Source organism: Acomys russatus, chromosome 3 (assembly GCF_903995435.1).
Source record: "Acomys russatus chromosome 3, mAcoRus1.1, whole genome shotgun sequence".
Lineage (NCBI taxonomy): Eukaryota > Metazoa > Chordata > Mammalia > Rodentia > Muridae > Acomys > Acomys russatus.
In genome coordinates this window covers 63010808-63037220 of record NC_067139.1, presented here as the reverse complement: position 1 = coordinate 63037220, position 26413 = coordinate 63010808, and the positions used below count along the sequence as shown (strand labels likewise).

General features: G+C 40.1%; 1 protein-coding gene across 5 annotated transcripts in view; it reads left to right on the top strand.

Moving 5' to 3' along the window:
- Shld2 (shieldin complex subunit 2) overlaps nt 1-26413 on the top strand; it is an 84824-nt gene that overhangs the window by 43228 nt on the left and 15183 nt on the right. For all 5 annotated transcript variants that reach the window (XM_051141897.1, XM_051141899.1, XM_051141904.1 and 2 more), the window contains exons 4-7: nt 677-2197; nt 11689-11796; nt 22060-22248; nt 22396-22530. In XM_051141897.1, coding sequence (XP_050997854.1) covers nt 682-2197; nt 11689-11796; nt 22060-22248; nt 22396-22530 — 1948 coding nt within the window. In that variant the 5' untranslated portion in view covers nt 677-681. The remainder of the gene's footprint in view (nt 1-676; nt 2198-11688; nt 11797-22059; nt 22249-22395; nt 22531-26413) is intronic.

Here is a 26413-nt window from a genome sequence, read left to right as displayed (position 1 = left end):
AAATTGTTACTTAAATGGGACAGGATGTTACTGCACAAGAAAGGAACTTTCTAAAAATGTACTTGTTTGATGCTTAGCCTGTTTCTCTGACTATTTTAAAATTAAAATTTAAGCTGGGTACAGTAACACACACCTTTAATCCTGGCACTAGAGAAGGCAGGTGGATCTTGAGTTCGAGGCCAGCCTGCTCTACAAATCAGTCCAGGACATCCAGGGGTACACAAAGAAACCCTGTCTTGAAAAACAACAACAACAAAAAACCTAAAACAAAACAAACAAAAGAAATAAAATGGAAGTTAAATTTTATTATTACTATTTGTGTGTGTTATGTATGTGAGTGGTAGGCCCAGGTGTGCTACAGTGTGTGGGCAGAGGGCAGAAGACAACTTTGAGAGTCACTCTGTCCTTCGGCCTGCTTTCAAAGGACTGAGCTCAGGTTGTCAGGCTTGCATAGCAGGCGCTTTGCCCACTGAGTCACCTTGCTGGCCCTTTTCTCAGTATTTAACTAAAGACTTTCTTGTGACTAATTTGATTTTCTTGTAATGTTGACTTTATTAATTTTATAATTGAATAGCATACCAAAATAACCAACCTGCATGTTTGTAATTTATAGTTTGTTTTTTATCAGATCTAAGAATATATAATAAATTAATGTTGAAATTTCTATTTTTATCAGAAATCATGAGTCGAAGATCTCAAGTTCACATTTTTTGGGGTGCTCCTGTTGCTCCACTGAAAATGACAATATCACAGGGAACAACTTCCTTAATGTCCACGGCCAACACCTGGGAAAAAGTCCAACTTTTTTACAAACAGCATTCTTCATACCTAAAGGCTGAAAACCAGGAACTTAAAAATCTGGAAGACTGTCCAGTCCCAGAAGCTCTTGGTCCTCCAGACCCTCTTAGTGGTCACCTTTTAGCGACTTACGTGAGTAGTCCTGCTCAGGTGGAAGGAGGCTTTGCACATTCTGCTTTTGAAAGCCAGAGGGTAAGATTCCAGGAGATTAACGTGAGGGATGTGGCTAGTGTGCAAACATGTGGGGATAAGGACAGAGTTCAGCCTTTACCTGGAGAAGAAAACGATCCAAAGCATCAGTGTGAAAATGAGGACATCGCAGATGAGCAATGTAAAGATGAGTCACATCCTGGGGTTGAGAACTGTCAAGCAGATGTGTCTCGGTTAGATCCTAAGTGTGCTGCTGGGCTGGATGTGGACTGTAGTGCTGAACACACTAATATAGGGCCAGAAGCTATGAGGACAGAGCCTGTGCCAACAGCACGGCATGAAACGCAAAGTCAGGAGATCTTTTCCTCTGACACACACTGTGAACCAGAGTCTGAGGGAGCAGTCAGGAAAGCCTCGGACCAGAAAGTATCTACTGACACCGAATTTCTCAGTATAATGACCTCCAGCCAGTGTGCTTTTCTAGCTCAAGGGAGTAGTAAAGGTCAAGACTGTATAAATAAAAAAACTGTAAACGTGGAGACAGAAGCAACAGGAAGGCAGGGCGTAAGACCAAGTAAAGGTGATGTTATGAAGCCCAGTGAAGATTTTGCACAAGGGCCTGAGGATGAGCAAAGCCAGGCACATTCCCTGGAGCTCTTCAGTCCTGTGTGTCCTGAATCTGAGAGCACTCACATTCACATAAGCCCTGGAAAAAGTCTTGAAGAAAACATAAGCTCACAAGAACTTTTCAGTAATGAAGAAAACCTGCCACCAAATGAGGAACACAACATTGAGTGGTGTAGCTCGGGAGTGCTGCGTTCCCAACGCGGTGCCTTCCACCAAAGTGCTGCTAAAAGGAGCTGGTCCCCTGAAGGCAGTTCCCATCACTCTAAAGCTCTTTCTGAAGTCCGTCAGGTGTCCAAGAAGCCAAGGACCGACTCAGACACAGGAGAGTCAGCCAAAACAGTGCCCCTGAGGATCATGTCCAAATTTAAGGACATTAAACACATATCATTAATAAAAAACTGTGACTCTAAAAGTCAGAAGTATAACTGCTTAGTCATGGTGCTAACCCCATGCCACGTGAAGGAAATAAACGTAAAATCTGGACCAAATTCTGGTTCTAAAGTGCCGTTAGCAACGATTGTCGTAACTGATCAATCAGAAATTAAGAAGAGGGTTGTTCTCTGGAGGAGTGCAGCATTTTGGGCACTCACAGTGTTTCCTGGAGATATAATTCTACTTACAGGTAGAGTGGTGGCTTGTTGTGTAAAGCTATGTTTTCTGTTTGTTGCCTTCCCAGTCCCTTCCTTTGCCGCTTGTCTTCCCTGGGTGTGATGGACCCCCTTATAGCACGGGTGTTGATCTCCTTATGGCTTCCCCGGAGCTTTAATTCCCTTCTTCATTCTGTGCTGCCTTCCCATTCATTTCCTCCTCCAAGAAGCCTTCCCTGGTTGTTTCTTATAAGCATCCATCATGTGTCAGTAGGAGCCCTGCCCTGGACTCTTTACTGTTGCCTTGTAGCTATGTTTATACATGTCTTATTGACTCTTATTTTACCAGCAGTATTATTATGAAAGAACAATATTTCTGCTACTTCACTCCAATAGTGCTCTGCACATTAAACTCTCACCGAAGGAACAGACACAGATGTTGATGGCCTTTATTTGTTGCTTTGTGACAGAGTCTCATGTAGCCCAGGCTGGCCTCGAATTTGCTGTTCTGTTCAGCAGAGGATGACCTTCCATTCTTGCTCTTCCTGCCTACTTGCCAAATGTTGGAATTACAGGCGTGTGCTGCCACACTCTGCTTGATTGTGGTATGTGTGTGGTGTGGTTGTGAGTTTGCAGACATAGGAGTACATGTGCATGTAGGTATATGTGTGTGCACATGCATGTGGAGGCCAGAGGTTGACGTCAGGGGCTTTTCTTGCTGGCTTATACTGAGTCAGGGTCACTTGACCTCAGAGGTTGCCAGGCCTGTTAGTCTAGATAGGTGCTTGATTCAGGGATCCTGTGTCTCTGCCCCTCTCATTCTGGGATTACAGGTGGCTGCCATGTGGGCCCAGCATTTACTTGGGTGCTAGGGATCCAAACTCTATCGTCATGGGTTCATGGAAAGTGCTTCTACTCACGGAGCCATCTCCTCAGCCCACTGACTGCACTATTAAAACTAAAATTATATTAATCACATTTGAAATAAAGAAAAGCCTCATAGAGTTAATAAATATACAGACTGCTCCCTCAAGTTACTATCTATGCATATATCAATATGCTTGTGTACTGAAACCTTACTTTGTGCCAGGCCCTGCTAATTTAGATTCTACATGTGTATCTCATTATTGTAATTAGATGAGGAAGATGTTTATTATCCCCATTTTTCCAAGATACAGAAAAATAAACTGCACAATAGCACAAATCTAGGAAGAGATGAAGCATGACATCATTTAGACCCTAGAATCTATCTATCTGTCTATCTACCTATCTATCTATCTATGTCTATATCTATATTAGTTTTTGAGACAGGGTTTCTCTGTAGCCTTGGTTGTCTTGGACCTTGTCCTGCAGACCAGGCTGGCCTCAAACTCATAGAGATCTGCCTGCCTCTGCCTCCTAAGTGCTGGCATCAAAGGCGTGTACCATCACCACCTGACTCCTATTCTTATTATGTAGTTATAATCATAAAGAACATATAATTCTTAATTTTATTTTTCACCTAACAAGAAATCTAACTCTTTTGGTTTGTATATGTGTTTTGAGGCAGGATCCTACTAGCCTACCTTGGGGCAAGTCAGCTCTGCTTCAGAATCCCTTTGCTGTGATTTATATGCGTGTTCCACCACTCTAGACTACAAACTTTTGTTACATGTTCTTAGTTAACTTAAAATCAATACAGTAGTAGCTGGGTGTGGTGGTGCACACCTTTAATCCCAGCACTTGGGAGGCAGAGGCAGGTGGATTGCTGTGAGTTCAAGGCCAGCCTGGTCTACTAAGTGAGTCCAGGACAGCTAAGGCTAACACAGAGAAACCTGTCTCGAAAAAACAAACAAACAAAAACAAAAACAAAGCCTGCCCCCCCCCCCCAAATGAATACAGTAGCATGGCATGGTGGTTCAGGCCTTAAGAGGCAGAGACAAGAAGCTCAGGACTTCAAGGCCAGCATCTGCTATAAAGAAGTTTAAGACCAGCTTAGCTATGTGAGACCTTGTCCCAAACAAACAAAATATAAAATAAAACCAATACACAGCAAAGCTAGGAAGAAGTTAGTTAATCTTACTAGCCTAGCTAAGAAAGGATGTGAGGGAGCCAGGCACTGTTGGCCTAAGTTGAGAAAATGAAAATTGCAGTATGTTCACTACAGTACGAAATTGTTTGCAGGGGGTGCAAGACCTTTAGCTAATGTGTCCTGGTGTGTTCTTTTTATATTTTTCGCAGCAGTTTTTAATGGAATGTAAACACAGAGTTATAACCAACAGCTCCATACCACCTTTAATGTGTTGTCACACTGCTGTTGGAGAGTTAGTTTATCTAACTCATATTCTGACTCAGTACTCAATTGCATGTGACATGGCTTCCCAGTTATAGAGCTATTTACGAGGTGAGAACACACTGTAAATGCTGTTTCTTTGGTAAATAATACTGTGGTCACTCTTACTCAAGGCCATTTTACTTCAAATCATTCACTGTGTGATCTCCCAATAGGCCTCTTCTAGGTTCGTAGAAACAGGCCTGCTGCATCCCTGCTTACAACTTGCTAACAACAAGCGACTGCTGGAATTTAGCCAGCCATTTTCTATTGTAGGACAGTTACTTATGAATGCCCTTTAAAGGTATCTTTTTTGTTATTGTTGCATTATTTCTTTTAAAAAGCATATCTAAGTCTGGGTGTGGTGGCACATGCCTTTAGTCCCAGCACTCAAGAGGCAGAGACAGGCAGATCGCTGTGAGTTAGAGGCTAGCCTGGTCTACAAAGTGAGTTCCAGGGCAGCCAAAGATACATAGTGAGACCTTGTTTCAAAATGAAACAAAACAAACAACCCTACCCCACAACAATAACAAAACAAAAAGAAATATCTAGTATGCTTATTGTTTTCTTGTGTGTGGAGCAAATGGGAAATTTGTGAGAAAAGAAAGCTATACTTTTATATTGTCTTATCTTTTTAAGACATTTATTTATTTATTTATTTACTTTACATCCTTGTCATAGCCCCATCCCTTCTCACTTCTCACCTTTCTTCCTCCCTCTACCCCCTCCCCCTCTCCTATTCCTCAGAAGAGGGGAGCCTCCTGTCCCATCTACCCCAGCTCATCAAGTCATATCAGGACTGAGTGTGTTGTCCTCTTCCCCTGTGGGCTGGCAAGGCAGTCCTGCTAGGGGGAAGTAACTGAAAAGCTGGCTAGAGAGTCCATGTCAAAGACAGCCCCCAGTTCCCTTACTAGAGGACCCACATGAATCCTGAGCTGGCCCTCAGCTACACCTTTGTAGGGGGCCTAGGTCCTGTCCATGCAAGGTCCTTGGTGGATGCTTCAGTCCCAGCAGGCCCCCTGGGCCCTGGTTAGTTGGCTCTCTTGGTCTTCTTGTGAAACACCTGTCATCTCCAGGTTCTTTTCTCCTTCCCCCCACTTTTCCATAAAGCTCCTATACATTGTCCGATGTTTGGGCATAAGTCTTAGCATCTATTTCAAGGTGCTGCTGGGTGGAGACTTTCAGAGGACAACTCTGCTAGGCTCCTGTCTGCAAGCCTAGGAGAATATCTTTAATAGTGTCAGGGGTTGGTTCTCTCCCTTGGGTGGGTCTTGGGTTGGGCCAGGCGTTGGTTGGACCATTTCCCTCAATCTCTGCTCTATCTGCTCCATCTTTATCCATGCACAACTTAACTTGTAGGCAGGGTGAATTTTGAGTTAAAGTTTTTGTGGGTGGGTTGGTGTTCCCCTCCCTCTACTAGGAGACTCATCTAGTCAGAGGGTGTCCTCTTCATTCTCCATGGCTCCTGTTACTAGGAGTCTCTGCTAGAGTCCCTCTCATATCCCCCGGGAGCCTACCCAGACTTAGGTCTCCGGCTTGTCACAGAGATGCCCCCATCACAGTTTCTCTTTGCTCTATAGACTTTTTGTCCTCCCGCCCCCGCTCTCCCCGAGTCTGATATCTCTCATATCTCCTCTGTGTTTCCTCTCCCACTTTGTTCCCTCTTTTCAACCACTACCTCCGTCTATTCTGTTTTCTTTTCCAAGTGAGGTTTACACATCCTCCCTTGGATTCTCCTTGTTACTTAACTTCTTTGAGTCTGTGCATTGTAGTATATTTATGGCTAAAATCCACTTATAAGTGAGTACATACCATGTGTGTCTTTCTGGGTCTGGGTTACCTCACTCAGGATGATCTTTTCTGGTTCCATCCATTTGCCTGCAAATTTCATGATACCATTGTTTTTTAATAGCTAAGTAGTATTCCATTGTGTAAATGTACCACAGTGTCTTTACCCATCCTTTGGCTGTGGGACGTCTAGGTTGTTCCCAGATTCTAGCTATTATGAAAAAGGCTGCTATGAACATAGTTGAGCAAATGTCCTTGTTGTATGGCAGAGTGTCTTTTGGGTGTATACCCGAGTGATGTAGCTGGGTCTTGAGGTAAAGCTATTGCCAATTTTCTGAGAAAGTTCCAGATTGATTTCTTTTTTTTTATTTCTTACAGACCCCCTAGGCAGTTAATTTTTTTATAATTTATTCAGATTACATCCTCAATGTTATTCCCTTGCTTGTATCTTCCTGTTTCTACCCTCCCTCCCTCTTTTGCCCTATTCCCCTCCCCTAAACCTCAGACAGAAGGGGACCTCCTCCCCCACTATATGGCCACAGTATATCAGGTCTCATCTGAATAGTCTGCTTCCCCTTTCTTTGTGTGCCTCCACCAGGCCTCCCCACCAAGGGGAAATGATCAAATTGGGGCACCAGAGTTCATATCAGAAGTAGCAAATTGGTTTTCAAAGTAGTTGTACAAGTTCACACTCCCACCAGCAATGGAGGAGTGTTCCCTTTGCTCAATATCTTTGCCAGCATGTGCTGTGGCTTGAGTTTTTGATCTTAGCCATCCTGACAGTGTAAGGTGGAATCTGAGGATCAGTTTGATTTGCATTTCCCTGATGGCTAAGGGCATTGACCTTTAAGTGCTACTTGGCCATTTGATATTCCTCTGTTGAAAATTGGGTTATTTTGTTTGTGAGTGTTTAATGTTTTGAGTTCTTTATATATTTTGGATATTAGCCCTTATTGTCTTATGTTAAGTAGTGAATTATATTCCCATAGAAATTTATGAGTGACATCTAATTTTCATTGATAGCATTCAACTGTGCATTATTATATCTCTGCCTATAATAGGTCATTTTAGCTATTGATAGAGATCTCAGAATTGAAAGATTCTGTGTAGCAGATAAGTTCTACAACATGTTCTGTGTAGAGCAAGGTAGACTTTTAGCAACAGAAGTAAGATAATGGAAATTCAAATTGTCGGGCTGAAGAGATGGCTCAGTGGTTAAGAGCACTGATTGCTCTTCCAGAGGTCCTGAGTTCAATTCCCAGCACCCACATGGTGGCTCATAACCATCTGTATTATGATCTGATGCCCTCTTCTGGTGTACATGAAGACAGAGTACTCATATACATAATAAATAAATAAATATCTTTAAAAGAAAAAGAAATTTAAATTGTCCAAGAGTGTCTACTACTAGAATTAAAAACAAGGGGACCTGGGACGAACCTTGGAGAGCCCTAGAATTTAAGAATAGGTAGAAGGAAACGAGTTGAGAGAGCTGGGCCATAGAAGTAAGTGGGCAAAAGACAGCTAGCAGGGAGGTGGGGGGTGGAAGGTCTAGGCCACCATTTTGTCCTACCCTATCACCTAATGTCTCACTAATCCAACATAGAGTTTAAACATTTCTTGAAAATTCTCAGTTCTTGTCTTCTGAAGAGCAGGCATTCTGAGCATCACATCATGAAAAGTCTGGGTTTTTCTTTTTGATAAGTTTGGGGATTGAACCCAGGGCCTTACACATAGGAGCCACATGCTCTATAATGACAAGTTTTGAAAGCTGTGCTAGCCTTTCCTGGCTAGGTGGTGGGGAGCCAAAGAATATTAGTGTTAAAATCATATACCATTTGTAATAAATACTTTGGCACGACAATTATATCTTACTCATGAGTTATTTGAGAATCTTTACACGTGTAAGTACATTTCTGTCATATCCACCTTCATAACTTCTCTCCAACTCATCTCAGACCCCCCCCCCCCGACACACACAGTTATTTTTACCGGTTGGTGTGTTAATTCCCACTAAATAAATTTTCTCTGTCTGTCTTGGATCTATAGCATTTTCTTTTCCACTGAAAAAGGTTTAACTCTTGAAAGTATTCTACTTTCAACATCTATAGAATATGAATAGCATGCTGCTTAGGAAAAAATAATAGAAAAAATTAAAGACTGCCATATGTTCACGTATATCCACAGCACAAGGCAGTGACACACACAATGATTACTGTTTGAGGCAGCACTACTTTGGAATTGCTATTTTTTTCCCCCTAATCTTAAACAGACACAGTAGTAGCATGTTGTCTAGCATGGGTATAACCCTAAGCTAATCTGTCAAAAGGCACATCGTTTAGCATGCATCCATCCCTCCATTTATTTTTCCCCTTTTTATTTTTTGAGACAGCGTCTTACTCCATATCCTAAGCTGGCATCAAACTCATGGCAGTTTTCCTGCTTCTGCGTCCTGAGGAATAGTATTTCCGTATGCTACCATGCCTGGTGAAGCCATTTTGTTTTGTTTTCACCCTAAGAACTCAGGGCCACACTGTGCTAGGCAAACACATTACGTTACATCTCTAGCCCATCCTCCTTTCATTTGTAGTAATCCCTCAACGTGATGTTTGGTGTATCTGACATATGAGTAATATAGTCCCCAACATGAAGTGACACGCTGTTTGGAAATATCAAAACAGCTGGTAATAGTAGCACATGTCTTTGATCCCAGTATGGAGGAGGCAGAGGCAGGCAGATCTCTGAGTTCAAGACCAGCCTGGTCTACATAGTGACTTGCAGGGCAGCCAGAGCAACATAATGAGACCCTGTGTACACACCCACACCCCCCCCCACACACACATACACACACACACACACACGTATACATGTGGTAGTTTGAATAATTTGAATATTATATGCCTAAAATCCATGTATGATGTAACTTGTTTCATAGTGAAGTCCTTTGTTGGTTAATATTTTTGTCAACTTAATACAAGGTAGAGTCATCAGAGAAGAGAGAACCGCAGTTGAGAAAATGTCCTCATCTGATTGACTAGTAGATAAGCTTCTGGTGCATTTTCTTGATTGATGATTGCTGTGGAAGGGCCCAGCCCATTGTAGGTGGTGCTATTCCTGAGCAGGTGGTCCTGGGTTGTAAATGGAGGCAGGCTGAACAAGCAATGGCGAGTGAGCTATGGAGAGCAAGCCAGTAAGTGCCATTCCTCCATGGTTACTGCTTCACTTCCTGCTCACAGGTCTCTGCACTAAGCTTCTGCCCCGACTTCCCTCAGTGAAGAACTATAAGCTGGAAGGTTAAATAACCCCCTTTCCCCTTGGTTGCTTTTGGCCATGGTCTTCATCCCAGCAATAGGAAGCAAATGCACAGCAACTGCTCAGTAAGAAGTGCAACCACAAGTCATCTAGCAGATCATTACAAGCAGAAATAAAGTATCTGTGGTTGCCTATACCGATACAGTCACCCACTCAGGAGCAATGACGACCAGATTTCACTTGCATCAGCTGGACACACCACAGTGCTTGTAACTCCTTGGTTTCTGAATCAGATAGGCCACTGCAGAATATGCTGGAATCCAGACATCTTGTCTCTGTCGTTCAGCTGTTGTCTTTTTCTTTTGTTCTTCTTTAGCTTTAATAACCCGTGGATCTGACCTTCAAATTCTTCTGGAATTGTAGATTAGTGTACTACCATTGGCAAGGAATGGAAGATGAGTTAAAAAGTTGACATCATTCCCTAAGCAGAACAACATGTCACATTTAGAAATTGGTTGTCAGGTATATTCCAAGGGACAATGCATTGAACTATCAAAAAAAGACTGAGAAAAGTTGTGACCCAAACACACCAGGAAGTAGCTCTTTAATGAGACAAGAGTGCATAGTTTAACCTGCCCTAAGCCAGCCAGCCAAAGAGCCAGCAGAGAAGTGCCTAGCGCTATTTTTCTGATAAAATTCCTTATAAACTTGGAGCTTTCTAAGGGAAAGTGCATTGTATGCTTTTGCTTGCCTTGCCTCTTGTGAGTGACCAATCACACATGCTTTTCCCTCTTTGCTGAATCAAATGCTGATCCACTCTTGGTATTCTGGGCACTAGGATTAGCTCCAGCTTCCAGGGGACTAATGACTGTGATATTGGCACTACTCAGTGCAGCTCAGAGTCTGGGTGATACTTGTCACCATATGACTTTAAACATTAGAAACAATGTAACTGAATGTATAGTCTATATTCTGTAAGTTCGCTACATTAAAGGAGCTACTTCAGTCTGATCCATCATACTAACATGTGGCATTTTTGCTGAGATAAAGCACAATGGTATGTGCCCAAATTTAGTGGCCAATGAGCACATGGATTTTAATTCTTGATCTATTAATGAAAAATCTATACCACATTTCATTTTTGATATAGCATGGATAAATGACCTTGTCTTGTAGCCCAAATGCAATAGTGTTGAATTCATGTCTCCTCCAAGTTCATCCACAGCAGCGCCTTTTGAAACTGAATAAACCATTTCTGTTATTGACGGCAGCCAAATGGCAGAGTATAGCTTTTCCTTTGCTCGTCATGTGTATAACGTGCTGCCACAAATTCTCAGTTGTGTTTATGTATTCCATATTATCTAGGCTTGAGTAACTTCATGTACTGTAGTTCCACCCAAGAAGTTCTTCGTGTTTTTAATGGTGTTGCAGCTTGACTTTCTGTGGATAGAAAAGGGGAATGCCTCAGTATTCCACTAATGCCAGTGGTCTGCCTCCTTGGAGTGATATCATTCCTACTGCTGCATGCTGGGAAAAGCTGGTGGGGCTTGGGATGGGAAAGGCAAACTCAGAGGAAGGCAATGGGAATGCCACTTCCTCTTCCCTTAGACTAGGTGACTCCTGGCTTGCTCATGCCTCAGAAGGTTCAGAAATTAAATTTGCTGTTTTATCATGCTGTGCCTTTGGGTAGGTCTTTCAACCTATTAGACCATTAGTTGCCTGGTGTATGAGATGTATGCGTAATGTTTTGCTATGAGTGGCTACTACTCTGTATTTAATTATAAGTTAACCACAGTCTAAAGGAGTTCATAGCATGACCAGCTTTTTTTCTTTTTTTAGATTTTTTTATTAATTTATTCATATTACATCTCGATTGTTAGCCCTTCCCCTGTTTCCTCCCATTCTTCCCTCCCTCCCATTTCTCCCCTTCTCCCCTCCCCTATGTCCGTGACCTAGGGAGACCTCCTCCCCCTATACATGCTCTCAGAATATCAAGTCTCTTCTTGGTAACTAGCTATCCTTCCTCTGAGTGCCACCAGGTCTCCCCATCCAGGGGACGTGGTCAGAAAAGGGGCACCAGAGTTCCTGTGAGAGTCAGATCTCACTCTCCACTCAACGGTGGAGAGTATCATGTTCGTCGGCTAATGACCAGCTTTTGTTCTGTTCTGTTTTTAGATGTGACTGTTCATGAGGATCAGTGGGTTGGTGAAACAGTGCTGCAATCAACATTTACCAGTCAGTTGTTTAATCTTGGAAGTTATTCATGTGTCCGGCCTGAAAAATGTAAGACATATTTTGAGTGTTCTGAACTTAGAATGTTTCAATTTATGACTTTCTGGCTTTAGGATGGTATAAACCCAGTAAGAACATGCTTTGGATGTTGATCTTTTCTGGACTAGTGATGTTCCCTGGAATGTTACCTCATTATAAATCTACTTTGTAAGTCTGCAAATATATTAGGAAATGTTTGAGTAAAGATGGTTTTTATGTTTTAAAAACAGCTATTTTCATTTGTAAGATGGAATTGGAATTCATTAATTTAATTTTTTTTTTTTTTGCAGTATTAGGATTGAAAATAGGCCCCACCCAATGCTAAGCCTGTGCTCTATCTATATCCTTAAAAAAAAATTGAAAGTAGAGCTTTAAAAGATGATTGTAGAAGGGGTAATCAGGCGTCCCAGCCTGTGTGCCTAGAAGAGAGATGGGGCGGGGGGGGGGACTTGTCTATTGTAAATCACATAAAGTATTGTGATTCATGCTTCATTTTCTTCTTAGGGAGTCTGCAAAGTGGTGGGTTGTAACATTTAATGAGTTATCTCTTTGAGATGCTGTGGAGCATGTCTACAGAAAAATGTAGGTAGGCAAAAAAGAAAAAAGGAAAACATTCTGAAGCTTACCCTTATAATTTCTGGGCCTCTGAATCTTTGAGATAATTAAAAGTCCAATTAGACTCACAGTCAGACAAATGTAGTTTGAATTTTTTTCTATCATTGCTGAGAAAAACTACCTCCTTTTTTGGTGAGCGTTGTATGCATCAATAGTTATTTCTCTTTAGTGTTGACTAGTATTCTGTTATATGGACCTACTCTTGTTTGCTTTATTATTTACTTGTTGAACATTCGAGTTATTTCACAGTTGAGGTTTTTAGGAGTATAGATTTTTGTGTGAACATAAATGTTCATATCTTTGGCACACATATTTCTTATGTTTTGGATTGTGAGCCTAGCCTTTAATGGCGGAGCCATCTCTCCAGTCCTTTGGCACAGATTTCTAGGGTGCAGTGGCTGAATTGTATTACAAATACATACATTCCTTTAATCTCAGCACTTGCAGAGGCAGATGGATCTCTGAGTTCAAGGCCAGCTGGCTATAGAAAACAAGTTCCAGGAGAGCCAGGGCTACACAGAGAAACCCTATTTCAAAAAACAAACAAAAACCCAACAACAAAAAGAAATTACCAAACTCTTTTCTGTTGTGGCTATGCTACTTTATAGTCTTTGCCTAGGCTGGGGCGCAGCACACTGGTAAAGGGCCGGCCTGCTCTATGCAAGGCTTTGTGCTTGATCTCTAACGCCTCAAAATACACAAATCAATGAATGAATCAATAGGCCATGTCGGTAGCTCATGTTTGAAATCACAGCTTCTTGGGAAGCTGATATAGAATATTACAAAGTTGAGGCCAGCCTACTTACCAAAAAGCAGGTAAACGTAGAGACTATAGGCTGACGCAAAGCTGAGGCCAGCCTACTTACCAAAAAAGTAGGTAAACGTAGAGACATAGGCTGATTCCCAACTGCAAAATAGGTAAAAAAAAATGCAGCTACTTAGTAGGAATATATTATAACTTTATTGACATATTTTTGAATACCTGTAAGAAAAATTATATGAGCTGTTCTGTTCCACAGTAGGTAACTACAGATAATAGTAACATATTGTTACTAAAGCTAGAATTAAGTATTTGAAATGCTTTTGCCATAAAGAAAACAAGTAATTTATGCGGAGAAAGGTGTGTTTAGCTTTATTTGAACGTTTTACGATGTGCTCATGTATTATAGCATCACATTAATTTGTATAAAATTTTATGTTTATCAAAAATAAATACATTTAGTAAATAAATAAAATAAAGCTGGAGATATAATTCTATGGAAGAACACTGGCCTAGTGCATGTGCATCACACTGGATTTGATCCCTAGTACCACAAAAATAAATAATACAGGTTCATACCAGCAATACTGTTTATAATTTCTCTATTTCCTTGTCAACTTTTACTGCCTTTTTTTTTTTTTTTTTTTTTTTTTTGAGACAGGGCTTCTTTGTATAGCCTTGGTTTTCCTGGACTCTGTAGACCAGGCTGACAGAGATCCACCTGCGTCTGTCTCCCCTAGTGCTGAGATTACAGGCATGCATCACCATACCTGGCTGTCATTTTATTTTATTTTACTTTATTTATTTTTTGGTTTTTCTTTTTCTTTTTCTTTTTCTTTTTTTTTTTAAGATTTATTTATTATGTATACAGTATTCTGCCTGCAGGCTAGAACAGAGTACCAGATCTCATTATAGATGGTTGTGAGCCACCATGTGGTTGCTGGGAATTGAACTCATGACCTTCAGAAGAGCAGTCAGTGCTCTTAACCTCTGAGCCATCTCTCCAGCCCCTATTTTTTGGTTTTTCAAGACAGGGTTTCTCTATGTAGCCTTGGCTGTCCTGGACTCCGTTTGTAGACCAGGCTGGCCTTGAACTCACAGCGATCCACCTGCCTCTGCCTCCCAAGTACTAGGATTAAAGCCATGCCTGGCTTGTCATTTTTAATTAAGTTTAATCCATTCTACGAGATTTATACTAGAACTCATTGAGGAGTCATTTTCCTAATGGCACAAGACAGCTCTAATATACAAAACATAATTAAAGGGCTAGAAGATCTAATTAATATACCTCATTAATTAGGTATATGTATAAATAAGGTTATATAGAACATGCTGTATCTTCAGACACATTAATTCTATAGTGGATTGTCGAAAACTCAGTGACTTCCATCAAGTAGGACCATAAATCCATGCTTAAGGACATACTATAAAACTAGAATACATTAACAGCAACAAAAACTAGCTCCTTTCTTTTTAAGTTTTGAAATTTTTAAAACAAATTTTGGATTTAAAGGAGTGATATAAAATTTACAGATGTAATGGCCGTTATATGTATTGGAACGAGAAGGCTTTCTTTCTTTCTTTCTTTCTTGTTTTTTTGTTTGCTTGTTTTTTGGGGTGCTTGTTTTTGTTTTGCTTTTTTAGAGACAGGGTTTCCCTATGTAGCCTTGGCTGTCCTGGACTCATTTTGTAGACCAGGCTGGCCTCAAACTCACAGCAATCCGCCTGCCACTCCCTCCCTGAGCGTACAGAAGGCTATACAGAAGGTATTCTTAGAGCAGCCAGCAGACCAGTATATCTTAGCCAGACACTTGTACCAATAAAAATAAAATTTCAAGCTTAGAAAATTTGCAAAACTAAGTAAGCCACAGAAACCAAAAAGTATAAAATAATAACATAAATCAGAAATGAAAGGACAAAATTGTAAAATGAAACAACGTAATAGTCTAGGGTCTTCTACCCCCTGACAAGGGTATCTCTGTGTACCTCTAGCTACCCTGAAACTTGCCCTGTAGACCAGGCTGTCTTCAAACTCAGAGATCTATCTGCCCTTGCTTCCCAAGTGCTGAGATGGGATTGAAGGTGTGCACCACCACCACCCAGCATCAGAGTCTCCTTTTAAAAAGTAGATAAGTCAGTTGGCTAATTTCGTCAATTAAAAATTAGGTACAAATATACAAAATAAATGTTAATACAGAAATAATCATTGAAACAATTAAAAAACAGCAAAAGGCCTTTTGGAACTCTACCTATATAAAGTTCTAGGGAAAGACAGTTGCTAAAGCTGACTTCATTAGAGATATAAAATTTAACCGTACCAGATGTTATAATAAATAGAGAATGAGAGGAAAAGGAGGCCCCGATAGCTACACAGAAAAACCTCTCACAACCTATCAAGACTGGATAGTCTCAGGTTCTATAATCTATTCCAGAGTGTAGTAGAGGGAAACCTTCTACTCCCCTTTAAATGTACGATAGGACATTGACACCTAAGCCACATGAACATATTATGAACGCACATATATGTGATTATAAAATATAAACAAAACAGACTTTGGACAAGTAAGATGATTTAGCAATGAGAGTTCTGAACTATGAATATCATGTACCATACTAATATTTCTAAGGAAGAATTGGTTACCTTAATAAATACTGAAAAGGGTATTGACAAAATTTAACACCTACTGTGGGGTGTTCAGGGCGTGCTCACTTGTTTAGCACCTTGGATACCCTGGATTTGATCCTTAGTACCACAAGACAGAAAACAAAATACCCCGGGAAATAAAAACTGAGGGATCTTTTTTTCCCTTCAGAATCAACAGACAGTATCAATGCAGCAGAATAAGTATAATACAACTAATAGTGTCTCAACAAAATAAATATACATAACCCTAATGACAATCTCTTATGGTTTTGTTTGTTTAGTTATTTCTAGACAGTGTCCTATATAGTGCAGGCTAGCTTCAGACTCTCTATGTAGTAGAGGGCAGCCTTGAACCTCTGATCTTCTTGCCTACATCTTCCCAGTGTTAGATCACAGGCATGTGCCACCATATCAGTGTGTGTGTGTGTATGTGTGTGTGTGTGTGTGTGTGTGTGGGCTAGAGGTCAACACTGAGCATCTTTCTCAGCAGTCTCTTCCTTAGTTTTTTTATATTTCTTTTTTTTTACATATACATTTACATTATTACACGTAAATAAAATAAGCTACATACAGCAGGAAGAACCATGAAACAATCAGGAATTATATAAATGTTACATTCATTCTACCTTATTTTTTTAAGACAGGGTCTCTCACTGATTATGGAGCTTATCAATTTGGCTAGGCAGCTGCAATGAGTTACAGGACTCTGTATGTTGCTGCCTCTCCACTGCTAGGACTACAGCTGTGGGTGAATGGTTTTTGCATGGGTTCAGAGATTCCAAAGCCAGGACCTTATACTTGCACAACAAGGAATTTGCTGACTTAGCTATCTCCTTAGCCCACAAAAATGTACAACCAGATTCCAATTATAACAAAACAATGGAGAAACCCAAATGAAGGAGCATTTCATAAAATATTGATCAGTTTTCTTCAGAAGTATCAAGGTCATGAAATAAAAACCAACAACAAAAACTGAGGACTGATACAGCCTGGAGGAAAATAAGGAGAAATTGCAACTAAATGTGATGTGGACTTTTGTACAGGGATCTACATAGAAGAAAAATGATATTTTTAGTGGATAACTAAAATTTTAAAAGATCAGCAATTGAATAATATTAACCAAATAATTTTCTATCTAAAATAATTGTTCTAGAAGTTGCCAGTGCTCCCAGCTTGTAGAGGTGGCTTTGTTCAGAATCTCCTTATGGAGGTAAAGAGATGGAGCCCACACCAGGACTGCTATCTCAGAGATGGGGAAGATGAGCTTCAGAAATAAGCTGCTTTGTAAATATTTAGTTGTACTATGAGATGCCTTGACAGACTTTCTGGTTTGCCTGAGGAAGAAGGAAGTTCATGTTTTGTGCCTTGGGTTACGTAGCAGTCAAACAACAATCCTTAAACTAATCGTACAGCGTTCAGTGTCAAAGTTTAGTTCCCAAAGTAGGAATCAACATACTGACATCCAGATCAGCTAGTTAGTTCTTTATGGTGTTTCTTTTCTTTTCTTTTCTTTTTAGTTAATTAATTTATTCAGATTACATCTCAATTGCTATTCCATCACTTGCATCCTCCCGTTCCTCCCTCTGTCTCTCCTGCTTTCACCCTATTCTCCTCCCCTAGGTCTGTGACAGAAGGTGACCTCCTCCCCTACCATATGGTCACAGCCTATCAAGTCTCATCCTGGTAGCCTGCTTATCCTTTTTCTGAGTGCTACCAGGCCTCCCCACCAAGGGGAAGTGGTCAAATATGGGGCAGCAGAGTTCATGTCAGAGTCAGTCCCCGCTTTCCACACAACTGTGGAGAATGTCCTGTCCATTGGCTAGATATGAATACATGTCAAATCAAGGAAGACTCAGAAATCTCTGGAAACAGTATTAAGGGAAGGGCAAGCCATTATTTTTGTATATTGGTAGCAGTGATAAATTGATGATTGTTGCTAAAATGGAATTTAATATTCTACCAAATAATCCAGACATTAACTGCCTTCAAATCCCAGTCTTGTTCTTTATAAATAAAATGGGTCATAGAGACACAGTGTCATCTGTAGATGTGTGCCATTTGCTGCGCTTTAGAAGAGCTCAAAGATAAACTGGGCATGCTTCATGCTAGTAAAGTCATCAGTGGCTGCACGGGGGTGTGCCTGGGAGACTAGAAAAGACTGTCTCTGGAAACTTCAGCAGTTTTGAATTCAAGAAAGATACCTAAGGCCAACTGAGTTCTTTAAACACGTGAAAAGAGTGTGTGTGTGCAGCAAGTCGTATTCTATTCGCCTTTTGCTTTCATGGGCTCTGAATGTGCTTCTTAAGAATGTAGAATTTATCTTGTCTTCAAGCTTATTCGGCCTCTGATCTTTTTCTATTGGTGAGGCTTACACTGCACTTTTTATTTAACTTACTGTGTTTTCATTTTCAGTATTTCCTCCATAGCTGTTAATGGGATTCCTCTTTTCTCTCTGGAATGCACTTCCTTATTTTGTTCAGTTCCTGTCGGATTTTATTGGGTTTGCTCTCACTGGAGGCTATTACTTGAGGATTGGTGATTTTTGGAGAAGTTATGCTACATTGTTTTTATATACATATAATATATATTTATATTATTGCATTGGAATGTATGCATCTGGATTTATTTCATTCCTTGGGCTTATTGTTGTTGGTTTTTTCATTCGCTGTACTTTTCAAAGAAAGCATTCCTTCTCCCTCCACCCCCCAGACATGGTTTCTCTGTGTAATAGCCCTGGATGCCCTGGACTCTCTCTTTGTAGACCAGGCTGGCCTTGATCTCACAGAGATCTGCCTGCCTCTGCCTCCTGAGTGCTGGGATTAATGGCGCACACCACCACACCCAGCAGAAAGGGCTTTTAATGTTCAAGTGAAGCCTGGTTGTGGTGTAGTTGGAGTGTCAGTGGGCAGTCCACTGTGGACTTGGACCCAGAGGGCCCTAGAAACCTACAAGAAGAACATCATGACAGGTGGATCTGGGTCCAGGGGGGTCTGCTCAAACTACTGCACCAACCAAGGACAATACATCTAGCCAATGGACAGGACATTCTCCACGGTTATGTGGAGAGTGGGGACTGACTCTGACATGAACTCTGGTGCCCCATATTTGACCACTTCCCCTTGATGGGGAGGCCTGGTGGCACTCAGAGAAGGAATAAGCAGGCTACCAGGATGAGACTTGATAGCCTATGACCATATAGTGGGGGAGGAGCTACCCCTTGGTCATAGACCTAGGGGAGGGGAATAGGGTGAAAGTGGGAGGGAGGATACAAGTGATGGGATAACAATTGAGATGTAATCTGAATAAATTAATAAAAAATTTAAAAATCTGTTACTGAGAGCACAGTTACTATGAGGCTTTTTGTCTTAAGCGTGACTCTGGTCACTTCCTTTGTGAGGAGGGAGCTCCTTAGTCCACACTAATCCCTGGGACAGACTTGCTATTGTACTAGGGATTTTCAGTCATCACCTACCTCCTCGCAGAGCTGTTATCCATGTTCTCCAGTTCATTCCTTGGAAATTCTAACCAACTGTCTTTTAGTTAGCTCTTTTTCTATGTCTGTGTTTTCAGAAATGTTTCTCTCCTTTCCCAGCTCTCCCTTCCCCCTTCTTCTATCCCTCTGACCATTTATGGCTCTGGGGATGGAGCCCAGTGCCACCCACGTGCTAGGTAAGCAATTTACTGAGAGTCAAGCCTGTCCTCAGTTTATATCCTGTGCTGAGTGTTTGTCACCGTCTGTCTCTAGGTCAATCAGTAACTCTTTCTGTGTTGAGATTGTGATGTGGTTTTTCTCTGTATCCTTAGCACCTGGTATAGCGCCTGTCACACAGGAGATGCCCCTCTGGTGGGTAAGTAAACAGTTAGGTGTTAGTGTAGCAGATGGAGGAGATGCAGGTGTTCACGTTGATGGGAGAAAAAAGAAGAATCATAAATTAGTCTATAAACCCTTGATTTCTAAAAACAAACAAAAAAATTTATGGGCAGCATCTTCTTTTGGCCATAAGTCTGTCATGTGTATGAACATATCTCCCTTTCCTTCAGGAGAATTTAATTGATGAGCAAAGCTCATTAATTCATACTCTTAAATATTTACCTAGTTAGTTTGTGTGTGTGTGTGTGTGTGTGTGTGTGTGTGTGTGTGTGTGTGTATCTGTGTGGAATTCAGAAGACAACTTGTAGGAGTTGGTTCTCTCCATCATGTAAGTCCTGGCATTAGAACTCAGCCCATCAGGTTTGGTACCTGCTGAGCATTTTGTGGGTTCAGTCGATGCTTCTAAATATGTATATTTTATCCTATGTAAAGTTTATCTAGACAGAATTTAAAGCAGAGTCTGGAGAATTGGCTCAGTGGTGACCAGATCTTTTTACAGAGGTCCTGGGTTTGAGGCCCAGCACCCGTATGGTAGCTCACAACCATCTATAAATCCGGTTCCAGGATATCTGACACACTCTGTGGGTACCAGGAACTCATGTGGTACACAGCAAAACAGTCATACACATAAAATCATCTAACAATTTTTTTAAAAAAACCATTGAAACAGGAAGATAAAATTATTTAGGTGGTATTATTACTGAATAATTAAATGAATGTTCTTACAATAAAAACCATTATAATGTAACACATGGTTAAATGAGAATTAGGGAAGGAAGAGTTTTACATATGTGTAGTTTTACATATGTGTAGCTGCTGTGCTGTGTGGAATTTGGTTGTGAAGAGGAGTGTGATGACTTTAAAGCATCTTGACAGTGATGCAGATGACATTCTAAATTTGGGATGGTATAGGGCAGGCTCAGGAGAGTCTGTTAGGTGGCTTGTAGGACATTTAAAATATGATGTGCTAAGGAGCTTGTTGATGAAGGACTGTTGTCAGGAGAGCTGGGAAAGACAGGATCAAATTAGACTCTAGAGATTGGGAGCCCACTAGATAATTTCAGGGTCATCGGAGAACAAAAAATATGGCAAACCTGAGCCTGGTTGTAGATTGGGAACAGAATAAATTTCTTGGAGATGATAAGTTTCTGTTGCCTAACAGGATCAACTTTCATTTTTTGGTTTAAGCTGAGTCAAGAATAAGCTACATATTTTATAGAAATTAAGTAGTGTTTCATATGTATTTATATATCACAACATAAAACATAGTTCAAAGAAAATACTATACATAACATGAACAAGAACTCCTGAAAAGAAACTGTGTTTGCAGAGACTAACTGATCAAAATTTCAATACTGTGGGGCTGGAGAGATGGTTCAGGCTTATAGGCTGGGCTCACAACCAAAACATAAGAATTTCAGTACTGTGAAAGTATTGGAACGTTGCAAGTCCACTTATTTGGAACTAGTTCTAGCCCTCTGGAACAGCCATTCCTTGACCATTTCTGTTTCGAAACGATCATCTTGTAACTGATTGGTAAAAAACACTTTGGAATCTAATAACTCAGCAGATTATTTTATTATTTTTTAAAATTTATTTATTTTGTATGTATGGGTGTTTTGCCTGCATGTATGTCTGTGCACCATGTATGTGCCTGAGGAGGTCAGAATAGGTCATTAAACTCTGTGGAACTGAAGTTATGGATAGTTGTGAGCCACCATGTGGGTGCTGGGAACTCACATGGGTCCTCGACAGAGCAGCTAGTGCTCTTAATCACTAAGCCATCTCTCTAGCCCCACAACAAATGTTTTGTAAAATTGCCTTGATTTATGGCTTTCTTCTGTGAAACTTTAAAACTTCATGAAACTGCTTCTACATTGGAACATGGAATTTGGGATCCTAAATCTGTGTTCCTGAATCATTTCTCAAAGATAGCTTCATAATTAACTATTTCTCACTCTTTTAAAGATGAGAGCTGTTGTTCTGGTCAGTGTTCCATTACTGTGAATAGACACTATGACCATGGCAACTCTTATAAAATAAAGCATTTAACTGGGATTCGCTTACAGTTTCAGAGTCCATTATCATCATGGTAGGGAGCACGGTGGCACACAGGCAGGCATGTTGCTGGAGGAGTAGCGGAAAGTTCTACATTCATATCTGCAGGCAGCAGGAAGAGGGCACCACTGGGCCTGGTATGGGCTTTTCAAACCTCAAAGCCACACCTTCTAATCCTTTTCAACTAGTGTCATTCCCTGATGACTAAGAATTCAAATATATGAGCATTCTTACTCAAACCACCCCAGCTGTGGTTTTCCCATTTATGATTACCAGCAAATATGACGTCATCCTTTGTGTATCTTTTTCTGTTTTTTGCTCCCTTAGATTCCAGTGCAGTTGCCAATGTTCAGGACTTACTGGCATATGTGTCTTTAAAACATTCCTATCTCAAAGATCTGCCTCAGAGGCAGCCTCAGAAAATGAACGCTGTAGAGTTTGTGGAATTGGAGCAGCTGCAGCCTGATACATTAGTCCATGCAGTACTCAGAGTAGTGGATGTCACTGTACTGACAGGTAAACACTTTTAATTTTAGCTTATAAATACTAATGTACAGGACCATCTTAGTGTATTAGTTGGTTATCACTCTGTATTTACCATGAGGTGCTGTGGTGTCACCCAAGCAGAGTAATGCCAAGTAAAATGTCCTTTTCCTTTTCTAGAGGCATTATATAGTTATAGAGGACAGAAGCAAAGGAAAATTCTGTTAACAGTGGAACAGACTCAAGGTCAGCATTATGTGCTTGTATTATGGGGTCCTGGAGCAGCCTGGTATACTCAGCTTCAAAGGAAAAAAGGTAAATACACTGAAAAAAAAAAAGCATTTAACCTATCTATCTCTTGGTAAATGATTAATGTTTATTTGTTCTAGGTGCAGAGACTCTGAAGAGATTACAGCATTTGAAATAATAATGATTGACTGCTCCTCTACAAATTTCTCTTGCTATAATTTTATACTTAATGCACTTTAGTTATCTAGTAGTCCTTTGTAATTAATGGTGACAAAATTAAGGCTTGAATGTTTCCATGCTTACTATATGAAGACACTAGTAAAAACATTATCTCCTTCAAATAATGTTCTTTTAAAAATGATTTATTGTTACTGTTTTTTAAATTATATGTATGTGTTTGTTGGGGTGTGTGTGTGTGTGTGTGTGTGTGTGTGTGTGTGTGTGTGTCTGTATGTGGGTATTTGCATGTGAGTGCAGGTGCCTCAGAAGTTACAGCTGCCTGATGTGAGTGTTGGAACAGTTGTCTTTTGTGAGAGCAGTGCATGCTTTTAACTGCCGAACCATCTTTCTAGCCCCTCCAAGGTGTTCTTTAAATTTTAATTATGGAGAAATATCTGTAGTTTAATTTTTTTCAGAGTGTTCTTGTAAATAAATTTAGTCAGAGGCAGGTGTTGAGAAGATAGCATAGGTAAGTCTTTCAAGTCCTCGTTTCCTACTGAACTAACTACTGTGCTCTGGGTTTCTATCCCAGTTCAAAATGTGGGCTCTTAGCCATGATAGAATGGTTGCTTAACAAAATACCATCAAGCAGCGTGTTTTTAAAAGCATAAGTTAATAATTTATGGTACATTAAATGAAAAGGGATTGATATTTCAATAAATTCGTATAATATCTTCCTTAGTACTGTGAAATTCTGATATTAATGACCAGAGATAATTTAATTAGTGGTTTTTTAGTTACTTTACTCTGAAAAAATAATTTAGACATCGATCATCTGATTTACTATTTCATACTTGAATGAGTTAATGTTGCATTCCAAACTTCTGCCTGAATGCTTCTCTGGAGGTAGGATCTGTCACATTGTCTCTTAATCATTAATAGCCTATAACTAGGATTTGAGATAAGTCTGACTTTTATGTTCCGATCAAATAGTGACAGATGTTTGTCCAGTTGTGAAATTTGACAAACATGTATTGATGACAGACATGATCACTGACCATCCTATCTCAACCGTGAACACGAGTTCAGTGCATGCAAAACAAAATGTAGGTCAGAGGTAGAGTGGTGGTGGAGCACAACACATTGCTCTTTTCTTAATGTGACTTTTTTTTAAGAGTTAAGAATTTGGGGCTGGAGAGTTGGCTCAGTGGTTAAGAGCACTGTCTGCTCTTCCAGAGGACCCGAGTTCGATTCCTAGCACCCACATGGCAGCTCACAACTGTCTGTAACTCCAAGATCTGACACCCTCACACCAATGCACATAAATTTAAAATTAAATAAAAAATATTAAAAAAAAAAAAGAGTTAAGAATTTTGTGGTATATCTGGGCACGGTGGTGCATACCTTTAATTCCAGCACTCAGCCAGGCAGAGGTAGGCATATCTCTGTGAGTTTGAGGCCAGCCTGGTCTACAAAGCAAGTCCAGGACAGCCAAGGCTACACAGAGAAACCTTGTCTTGGGTGTGGGGAATTTTTTGGTAATAGAAGAGAAATTATTAATATCTATGGATAATTCTATGGATTTTTAGTTAATATTAAAAACTTATAAAGCCAGGAATTTTGATATAAATTGTTTTTGCTGAACTCACTAATTAAGCCTAAATTTATTTATACTCTCATTATTTTAAGTTTCAACATCTCCTTTAATAGTTTAAACAGTTCTCTTTAATAGAAAAATTACAACTTTGAAGGATAATTTAAGTGATCATACTTTGATAGTTACTCTTCTTTTTATTCATTTAACAGTTCTTTATATCATCTCCATATCAGCCTCTGTAGTAGGCACTGGCTGTCACATACTCTTAAGGGTAATAAGCATAGCTTACATATAAGAAATGATCACCAAGTAGTTATTATTCAATACTAAAGAAAATAGAATTGATGTTTTGGGGATGAATAAGAAGAAATCCCAAATTTTCTTTTTCTTTTTTTAACTATTTATTTACTTATTTATTATGTATACAGTATTCTGCCTGCAGGCCAGAAGAGGACATTAAATCTCATCAAAGATGGTTGTGAGTCACCATGTGGTTGCTAGGAACTGAACTCAGGACCTTTGGAAGAATAGCCAGTGCCCTCTCTCCAGCTCAAAATCCCAAAGTTTCATTCCTTTGAAATGTGCATTGCTAGCAGGAAGCTAACATGTATACAGGAGGCATTGGTCACAGCTTAGCTTCTAATGAAGGTACCCTAGCAACATAAATCATACTTCTTAAGAGTAATTGCTTGTAATTTCACTACGGGAGGCACAAGGAGCAGGAATTCAAGCTATCTTTGGGTATATAGGTATTTGAAGCCAGCCTGGGCTACATGAGACCCTGTCACAAACAAAGGAGTAATTAGGTGAGCATAAAATAATTTATTCAGAATCAAAGCCATTTCTTTCTTTTCTTTTTTGTTTGTTTGCTTGTTTTGTTTTGCTTTTTGAGACAGGGTTTCTCTGTGTAGCCTTGGTTGTCTTGGACTTATTTTATAGACCAGGCTGGCCTTGAACTCACAGCAATCTGCCTGCCTCTTGTTTCCCTGAGTGCTAGGACTAAAGGTCTGCCACCACACCCAGCTTGAAATGCCATTTTCATGCAGTTATTTTAAAAAGCAGCCTACCTTTTCAAATTCGTAAAAAATTGTGACAAAATACTCTGATAATAGAGCTAATTAAGCAGAGGCATGCAAATGGCCCCAATTTATGATTATATATTATCCAAAAGCCAGAGTTATGCCTATATATCCTAAATCTACAGTTCAAATGTGGATTTGAATTGGTTAAAAAACCTAGTTAATATTACTTCCTCAAGTTTGCCATAACTTATTTACTGGTGAGCAATTTCGCTGTCTTCTCTAGAACCGCAATAACAAAAGGGTGTTTAGACACAGTATCACCTATTCCAATAACCTCCGGAAGGGCTGATTTGTGTTGTTGTTGAGACAGAGGCCTCCAGCTCACTAAGTAGTTGAGAACGATCTTGAATTTCTGATCATCAAGTGGCTAGCTATGTGCCCCATGCTTAGTGCTGAGGATCAAAGCCAGGGTCTCATGCATCCTGGGAACTCTGCCAACAAGATTCTAAGATTTAAGATTTAAACGAAAGCAATATAGACTTTCTTGTCAAACAATCATATTTTCTATTGTATATTCTACTTTAAAATTATACTAAAGAAGCCGGGCACAGTGGCGCACACCTTTAATCCTAGCACTTGGGAGGCAGAGGCAGGTGAATCTCCATAAGTGAGTCTAGGACAGCCAGGGCTCTGTTACCCAGAGAAATGCTGTTAACAAAACAAAAACAAAAACAAAACAAACAAAAAACCCACTAAAGTAGAAGGAGATTTCTCAGCACATTTTTTTTTCTGATTACCAAGTATAGGTTCTTAGTGGAGGATCTGACTCAATTCCCAGTGCCCACCTGATATCTATCTAATGATATCTGAGTAGACTAGTTGACTTATTTGTCAATTCTGAACAAAAACAAAACAACAATAACTAGTTCTAGCTGGGAGAATTAGAATACACCCGTTTCTCAACTAGTTAAAAAAATAAACTTTATAGGCCTCAAAATTAGAATATGCTAGTCTAAAAGGCAGTTGTTTAGGAGTCTAAGAAATCTTTAGAAAGCATTATTAAGATGCTATCTAGAGCTGGCCGTGAGGTGCATACCTGTAATCTTAGTACTGGGAGAAGAAGAGGGAGGCATATCTCTGTGAGTTCTAGGCCAGCCTGGTCTACACAGTG